At 35.7% G+C, this 9,392-nt stretch overlaps 1 protein-coding gene across 1 annotated transcript in view; it reads right to left on the reverse strand.

Annotated features, from left to right (window-relative positions):
- The window catches only part of PTPRD (protein tyrosine phosphatase, receptor type, D), a 284,005-nt gene that overhangs the window by 138,587 nt on the left and 136,026 nt on the right, over positions 1-9,392 (reverse strand). The window contains exons 4-5 of the mRNA XM_009885407.1: positions 1,483-1,671; positions 246-254 (exon numbers count right to left, since the gene is read on the reverse strand). Of these exons, the coding sequence (XP_009883709.1) occupies positions 246-254; positions 1,483-1,671 (198 nt within the window). The remainder of the gene's footprint in view (positions 1-245; positions 255-1,482; positions 1,672-9,392) is intronic.

Genomic DNA, 9,392 nt, shown 5'->3' on the forward strand with positions numbered 1-9,392 from the left:
ACTATGTGATACATGTGTACTGTTTCTTTTAGGTGTTGCTATGACTGATAAGACAACATTTCTGTGGAGGTGTGCGTGTGCGCCACTATAGGGATCTGGTGACTACACTGACTGTTAGTAAAATGCATGCCATGCATTTTAAGAATAATAATAGTAATCATATCATAATCATAATCATAATCATAATAATATTCTGAATATGGAAATTAGTGGGGGTGAAGTGCGCTTCAGAACTAAGCACTTACCAATAGATTCTGGAGATTTAAATACGGAGAGAAGAAAGACAGCATAAAAATATTATTATATTCCTTATAATTTGGTACAAAGTTTTCAGTTAAAGCTTTATATACTAAATCATCTATGTCACATGTGAAAAATTAATTCTTAATTTACATTAACAGAAGGTTATTTTACACAGTTCTGCTGACAACAAGCAAAAAGTCAGTTAACAAGACGATTTAACATCACAGGACAGGTCAAAAGCTGAGAATTCTGGGAAGACAAGTGATTAAACAACTTAGATTCTACAATGATATCTACTACAATTGCCAAAGAAAAAAGCTCATTATATCCCAATTATCTTATTTAGGGATAAGCTTTAAACTTTATAAATTTAGAGGGTTGTTTTTTTTTATTTAAAAAAAATCTAAAGAGAGCAAAAGAATAAACTAGGGCAGGAGGAGAGTGAAAGAACTGCTAAGGAGGTGCAAGGGGCAAAGAGAAAGAGAGAGCAGCAAAAGCTGGATTCTACACCAAAAGCAGACTTCTGTAGATCCAGAAAATGTAGGATTCATAAAGCTTTAGCGTGGGCGCACACTACTGTGGCTAAATGTGTTGGAAAAATGTTCAGCCAGCAAAAAAAATTTATTCCATATATTGCCTTTTTTTTTTTTTTTTAATTTTCTTTTTAAAGTATAATTGTGCATGGGAAAAAGTATTGTGTTTTATGTATTTGTGAGAGGAAAGAAGATGTGTCCAAACTGGCTAATCTTTGGTGGAGTCAAATGTGGAAAAGACAGCACAAAACACATTTTAAATTTTAATTGAAGTGTCTAATGCAGGTTTTGGTTTTGATGAATATAACCATTGGTACTCCTTGCAATTTCTGAATGAAGTCCAATGTTGAAATAAATTTGTTAAAAAAAAAAAAATAAAAAGGAAAGAAGAAAGAAAGAGGAGAAAATGGATCCATCAAGTACTGCAAAAAGCAGTAAAGAAAAAAATTATCAAAAAGTACAGTCACAGCAGTGAGCAATGTGGAGTAAACAGAAGCTGCAAAACACATAGAGACAGACTCTAGAAAAGGCTATGACAACATCACAGACATGGACAACACACTTAGTAACACAGAAAAGAGAGGAGGAAGAGAAATTATTACCTATAAATAAAAATAATAAAAAAAGAAAAGGAAGAGAAAGAAAAGAAAGAAAAGGTGAGAAAGAACAACTCTGGGCGTTAGTGGAAACAGTAACAAGACCCTACCTGAGCGTAACTGCTTGATGCGGCCATTGTTGTTGCTTGTGTCAACAGGTAAGAAATCTTTGAACCAAGTTATTTCGGGATCAGGATTGCCACTGGCTGCACATAGCATGGTAGCTGTACGAGTTCGTTCAACCACCTTCAGCTGTGGGCCCATATCAATGGTGGGGAAACCTCGGGGAATTTGATCCTCTGGAAAAGAAATGTTACAATTTGAAGGATTTCACGGTAGTTACATAGTAACTCATGAAAGCGCCAGTCACCACCCTGCTTAATGTTCAAGGATCCCCCTTGTACGTAGGGAACTGATGCAAAAAACAGATACTCAGGCAGTATTTTTAGTAACCTACAGTGATCAAAATGCTGATACAAAATAGGAAGTTCCTATAAAAGTGGCTACAAACTTTATACTTACTTATAAAATGCATGAAATTGGCATAGCTATTGTATGTAGTACATAACCGTTGGACTCCCGCTGTAGTACTTTACAACACTGAAGTTGCTCTGCTTGCGAGAGTCCTTATTATTGTATGTGAAATATTGAATTACCATACCTATCAACAACAGGGGAACCCCCCTTTCTTTATATGAGACAAGTACATAAGGAAATGTGATCATGCAGTATAGGATTTGGCCAGGGACTTCGGAGACCCAAGTTATACTTCTTGCTTTTATCATTATTACCTATGTGCTTTTGGTCTGAACATTTAATGTCCCTATGCTTCAGTTGTCCATCTGTAGGATGGGTATGACAGCCCTTTACTGCTACAGAGAAGTGCTGTGAGGATGAGTGCATTATAAGATCGCAAAGCACTGAGAAACTGTAAACATTGGAGCTATGCAGCTATCAAAGTTAAAGTGACAGGAGATTCATAATGATCTTGAATGGATACAACTGCATCAAATAAAACACTCAGACATGGTCAAACATCCTCACCCTAGTGCAGTCAATAGCGAAATATTAGAAATACTGAACAAGGGCAATTTACCTTCTTAAGATGATATATGTTAGCAAGTAACGCTGGAAGCACAGTGGGATCAGGCAATTTCTCAGAAATCAAGTTAGCATAGGTACAGTAATCTATTTGAATTACATCATCTTGCTCTTCATTTCCATTAGGGTGGCAAAAATATTTTTATTGCAAAATAGTTGCTATTAGTTCAGTTCAGAAAGGACAAGCAAAAAAAAAAATCACAGGAAAAGGATCAATACCAACTATAAAACTCATCTCTTACTAAATGTCTTGATTGGTGGTTACTGACATGCAATTGATTAAGGGATAAAATTAACTTAGAAGAAATTGTTCAATGTCAACTCTCTTTCATGAAAAATATGTCAAATTTTCAAACAGTTTAAAGCAAATTCTTCAGACTTTTCTGAAAAATGTATAGCAAGCCAATACAGCCTATAAATCTTCACAGTTCCTGGGGTCTGCTGTCACCTATGACCTACTTAATTGCTCGCAATACAAACGTATATAGCTACTACTCTGGTATAGTAAACACAACTCTCCAGTAAGTTCACATAACTCTTCAGAGCTAGTATTTCTGCCAATCAGTGGTTAAGTGTCAAATCCTTCACTAGCTATAGGCTCTTCTCAAATAAAGGTATGTTTCGTGCCTGTTTATAAAGATGAAATCTTTACTTTGGGAGTAACAGACAAGACTTGACTTGTGACACAGAACACGATTTTTATGACCTGACCTTTCCTTTCTTATTTGGCTTGTACAGAAAACCCTGGAGTCCCTTTTGCAAATACATAAGTGTACAACAAAGATAATCTATCTTGAATACTAATAGGATGGAGTAGTAAAGAGCTTTCCTTTCTTATTTTTAATAAGGGTAATTAAATTCCATCCATCCCCCTTATGCATAGAATCTCTTTGAATGAATGCTCTTCATGAAATTTTCATGAGAAACATCACAATGTAACAGATTCAAATAGCCAGAACTGTTATATTTTTGACAGTTGTGGCTTGTTTCCAATCTGCTTTTCAGGTATTTGGCAATAAAACCCAATATTCAACATAAAATGGACCAGGGACATAATGAAATTTCTAATTGGAGTGCTTATCACGGTGGATTTAGTCTTTAAGATGATAATTGCTTTTTTTCTCTCTAAGTTTATTGGTGATTTGTACAAAACTGTCTTTACATTTTGATGATAGCAAGTTTGACAGATCATCAAACGCTGTGCAAGAGAGCTGAGCATCAAACAAGTGAACAACTGCCTCTCAGCCACAGTAAGAGAAAAGTATCTATTAGAAAATTTTGATATATTGGTATCTCTACAATTTTACACGAGTTGAAAAGAAAAATATTTTTTACTGCTCATTAATATGCTCATTAGGTTCTAAACCACAGTATATACCACTGTTCCCTATTAATATTCAGTTCTAGTGAATTAGCTTCCAATTCATCAACAATTTAAATCAGACTTGACCTTCTCAGAGCCATTCGGTACTGTCATTTTGAGTGGCCATTAAAGGGCAGATTTTTCTGTCCTTGTGCTTAGTGAGTCATACATGTAATACATATTTTGTTTAGGATGACAGATACAAGAGATTTAGAAATAGAGCACATTCTTTGAATTTGTTAGGTGTCTTAACAGCGCTGCATTCCATTACTGGCATTAAGAAAATGCCTTTAGTCCTGTGGTAGTATCATTTCCAATTGGTAGATGAGCTCTACAAGAGTTATTTTTCACCAAATGTATGATCTGAACAACACAGAGAGGCAATTACAGGACTGGTTACCACATGAACCCTTAAGAGAGAATGACAGGGAACGGCCTTGCCTTGCTTCCCATCACGGTTATTCTTAGTATTTCTAAACTGTCTCTCTGTGTATTCAGTCCGTCTGACATTGCTCATCTGTAAACAATGTCCCTGAGATTCCTACCTCAAGGTAGGAAACCTACCTGCTGCCAGTTTTGTCAAAATGGTAACTCCTTCCCTTCCAAGCAACATGTATGGAAAAAACACATTAGCCTCTACATTCAGATTTCAGTATATCTACAGACATTGTCCAACACATAATTTCACATGTTGCTGCACCTGTCTTAGAAGTGAGCCTCCTCTCACAAATGCAATGGCATTAGAGTAGAGACTCAAACTCAGCTTTTATGTGTAAAGAGTAACTTTGATGGAGTGGTATCCTGAAAATACGAACAAGTTAAATTATGCTCTACCAAAAAGAAACCACACTTACCTTTAAGAGTATCTACAGAAAAAGAAAACCACCTCTGAACATAGCTGTGCCACAACTATGCATCACTAACTCTGTTCTGCTCGTCCTTTAACTGTTTTTTCTCTCATTGTAAAGGAAAAAGTGTGCTGTTGCAATCTCACTTTTTAAAATGATTTATTTTTTTCATAAGATTTCTGGAACATCCCAAGCTATGTCTGAAGGTATACAGCATGTATACGGTATGTATATACTGGATATATAAGCTGGATCCAAAGAAAGCAAAGGATTTCATCCAAATCCAGTACAATTGATATGACTCTTCATGATAAATCTATCCAGGTGTACAACACAGCTAAACAAAGAGAAAAATGTTGATCTTCATCCAACCTTTGTGCCACACCTTCTGAATATTTTGACTACTTTTCCTGTAAAAAGCTACTTTCAGATCATGTCTAGGCCCTGCTGGCAGCAAGAAGAGTGGCAGATTTTAGAAACAGATTGGGTCTTAAATTCTTCATAGCTATCTTGCTGAATCACTTTGTCAATCAGCTTCATGTTTTAACAAGAAAGACAGAATAGTGTGAATCGTTTTCTCAGTTACAGTACATTATGATAATATTACTGTGATATGGATGTGAAGTGCAAATGTGAAGTACCCAAAGCAAATTGTGATGACTTTGGTTGCAGGTTATGGAGTATTAAGGCAAGGTAGTAGAACCAGGGTCCACAACGGGACAATTGAAATGAAAACTGGGTAATATTTCTGTTACGTATCTCCTTGTTCCAGAATATCCATGTTGACCTGTAGTTAAATCTGTGTAATCTGCCTAACTAAAATACATACTCAAAGTGTTTTACTATGTCTCTTAAAAATATTGTCCTATGTGAACCAGTTATTCTCATTGTGAAAATGGAGGGTGGTTCTCCATTCTATTCAGGAAGAAGAAAAAAAAATCTATTTCAAGATTCACTGATAGCTTTGCCACAGGCAAATTTTAGTCATTCTGCAGCTCACAGAATAAAAAGGCACACATGGAGTATTCCCAGAATACACTATAGATACTGAAGATAAACTGCTGCAATAAAGTTTATTATTTCAAAGAACAGTGTAAATAAAGGTTTTATTTTCACTATTCCAGATGGCAGCAGCATATAATTTCCACTGTTTTGACATCATGACCGTATTATTCAAAATCATTCTTCCTGCAACGCAGGACTGAGAACAGTAAAATCAAAGAGAGTAGGGGAGAGAGTAAAATCAACATTTTGCAACAAAGTTGGTACTCTGTACTATTATTGAAGAACTATGCATATGAATAAATTGAAAAATATAAACAAAGATGCTTCTACTTATACATAAAAGACCAATTTGGATTTAAAAGATATAAAGCATCAGAAAAGTGCTAGTTAATAAACATTATTCCTATTGAAATATTTTACAAGGTAAATTTTGCCAAAAAAAGTAATTATGAACACACAATAAATTCTTTTCCCAGGGTCCTTTTTTCAAAGCTGCTATATACAGACTGGTACTTTTACTTAGTGGTGCTGTAAGTTAGTGAAGGAGGGTAATATCTATACTGTAAGAATAGATCTAGGTATCTGTTGGGATTTCTCTTAAATTTTATGCAATTATACCACACAAAGAAAGGGAATTAGATATTGATAAGATGATCAGAGACTCACTAACAGCTAGTAAATATTCAACAACAGATCAGCTGCCCACACCATCCCACTAAAAAACATGCATTTAAAAATATTCTTCATATATTGAAGAGATGTGCAAAGCATTTTTGATGCAAAAGAAAACAAATTTGTTTAGTAGCTCTGTATGCAATTACCCTGCAAATTGCGAAGTAATGTCTATATAACAGAACATAGAGTCACTTAGACTGAATTATCATTTGTATGAATGTTGAAGCAGCAATTTCACATTGCATTAAGTCAGTTAACATTTATTGTTATTAGCATTTCGCTTTAAATAAGTTCTCCGTTTTAACAAATGAGTGCATTGAGCCTTTGAAATTAGATATCTTCATAAGGACATGAAAATAGAAAAAGGAATTTGCACTTTTTGGCAGTTCTCAAATTCTGCTAAATTAAAGACTGCGCATAGCAAGCTCCTTCCAAAGTGACCCGCCTCACTCAAGCAAACAATGAAATACCTCTCACTGTCCTGTAACAATGACATTCTGAATAACAGGACTTAACACCTGGAGAGTCATCACTCATACGAAAACACTAGCCTCAAAATAAGGGTTTATTCTCACATTTTTACTCGGGCACTGTGGTACCTTATAGCACAGGATATCATCCAAACATCATATGCCCAAATTTGGTTATGACTGAACTTTTGGATGTCTGTTCTGCTTACTGGGAATGGAAAGAGAAATACAAAAGGCTGTGTCCTTAAAAACACAAGGTAGGAAATCCAAGAATCCCTGCCAGATGTCCCTTCTCTAACATAAGAAAAGGACGCAGCCAGAATTATGGTAATCAAAAAAAGGCAGAGAATGTGAAGTGATGTTTTAACTGTGAGGTATCATATATTTAGAAAAAGAAACACTAAACTTCTGAAGCAAATAGGATACAGCATCCCACATATTTCCATATGCAAATGTTCACAAGAACAAAACTATGTATTTTGCACTGGTGAATAAAAGACAAGAGGATGGCAAAGGGCGGCCATATGAATTTCCGTGATTACCATTTCTAATTTGAGGCTTAGTTTCCAGACAGGGTTAGGATTTAGATTACACTAAATCAGGGTTAAGTTGGGGCTTGCCAAGAATGAGGATTAGGAAAATGCATGATTGCTCTATCTAGTCAATATTTTTAACATACCAATATTTGTGTTTTTACATCCTCCTTTCTTGATTTCAAAAATAAAGGGTAAAGAATAACAGTGCTGTGATTGCAGTCTTTGCTTTAAGCTTTAATTTTTTCACATCACACACAGTTTTATGGTGCAGTAAATAATAAGATCAGCAGCAGGTTCATATGCACCCCAGAGCTCACTTCTCATGTTAGTAGTCTGAATATACAGATTGGTCCAGACCTCATAAAGGCATTCTTTTCTTTTCCTTCCCCTCCTTTCTACTCATTAATACTCTGTATTAAAATATTGACATTAGTAAATATATATGACACTTTTTATAAGTAATTACCTCTTATTCATTCTTAAGTATAAAGCCATAAGTCACCACAATAAAGCTGTAACATACTAATTTGGCAGAAGCATCTAGTTTTCGCTTCAGCACAGGACAAGAGAGAAAAAGTGAGCAGTCTGGCAAAGGACTTGTCAGACCATAGACACTCCTTTTCCCTCTTTCCTCCCCATTTGCACTACATATGTAAACCTAAACAAGTGATAATATTACCTAAAACAGTCAAACAAACGCAGCTTCTGATCATTGTCATTTCTGTTACTGATGTTACACAGCTTTCAATGATTCATTTACTCAATGACATAATCTTACTGAATACTTTTTAATGCAGCCTACATACTCTGCAGGCCAAACTGACAACTATAAACTACACTAACTGCATTAATGTCACAGCTGCAAAATTTAAGGACCTGCCAAAAGAACTGTAGTTGCAAACCCACCAACTTTGATTAAGTCTTGTTTTCAAAGGAGAACAATACTATTTTTTTTTGCATTTTTAGCTCAGCATCAAACTCGTGCATTTTAGAAAGAGAAAGGATTTACAGTTTGATAGGTGGGTTAAAAGGTGCCCCAGAAGGCCTACAGTTTGGTCCCTTAGAAGAAGGAAAGAAGGAATAAGGGTGATGAAATGGTATGCCACAAGTTTTGAAAAAAAGATGCTCGGGTCAGGATGTTAAAAGCACTTTTGGTGCAGTGACTAAAACACTAAGTTATTCAAGGTAGAGGCTGTGCATTCCAACTACTTTTTATGGTGCCTGGCACAACAATGCACCCATGCAGATGTAACAATTTGGATGTTATTGCATTATTTCAATAAATAGCAAACATAATGATGAAAAACAAATAATAAAAGTGCTATTATTGCTGATGAGAACAAGAAAAAAGAGATGTGTTGTCAGAACAGACAGTGAACTGCCAACGCAGTTGAAGAGGATATCCCTTGGAACTCAGTATTACTAAGCATTACACTAATGTTACTGGTACAAAATATGCATGGTTTTTCTACCTCTAATGCAGCATTCATCATCATTAGTCTGAAGAGCATACTTAAAACATTCATAACACTTACATGACTACAGATAGGTGACTGTAAAGAAATAAAAGATCCAATAGCTTCCCATTTTTGTCGTTTGTTTGCTTCTATCTTTTAAGTCTTTTCACCACTATGAACACAAGTCTATCAATTAAGAAAATGCTGAATGAGACAAGGAAGGTATAAGACAACAAAGCATTGCCTTATATCATGTTCTCCTAATATTTATGGGCAAAAGACATAATCCAAAGTGCTGGTAAATGTTTAAACACACGGCATCTTTGAACCTGTATGAATCTTTAACAGAACCAAGAAAGTATTTCCTTTATGAGCGGATGGTGAAGTTCTTCCCTGGTTATCTGTCTATGGAGGGAATGGGTGTTCTCTAGACCTCACTCTTCATCTTCCTGAACATGAGGGAGGTATCCCTCGCACCTTTTGTACCCATCTAAGGCAACATTCCCTCTCTCTCACAGACATTGTGGAGGGGAGAGGGAGAGGGAGGGGGAGAGGGAGAGGGAGG

The sequence above is a fragment of the Charadrius vociferus genome, unplaced genomic scaffold, assembly GCF_000708025.1.
Source record: "Charadrius vociferus isolate BGI_N301 unplaced genomic scaffold, ASM70802v2 scaffold635, whole genome shotgun sequence".
In the NCBI taxonomy this organism is placed as follows: Eukaryota; Metazoa; Chordata; class Aves; order Charadriiformes; family Charadriidae; genus Charadrius; species Charadrius vociferus.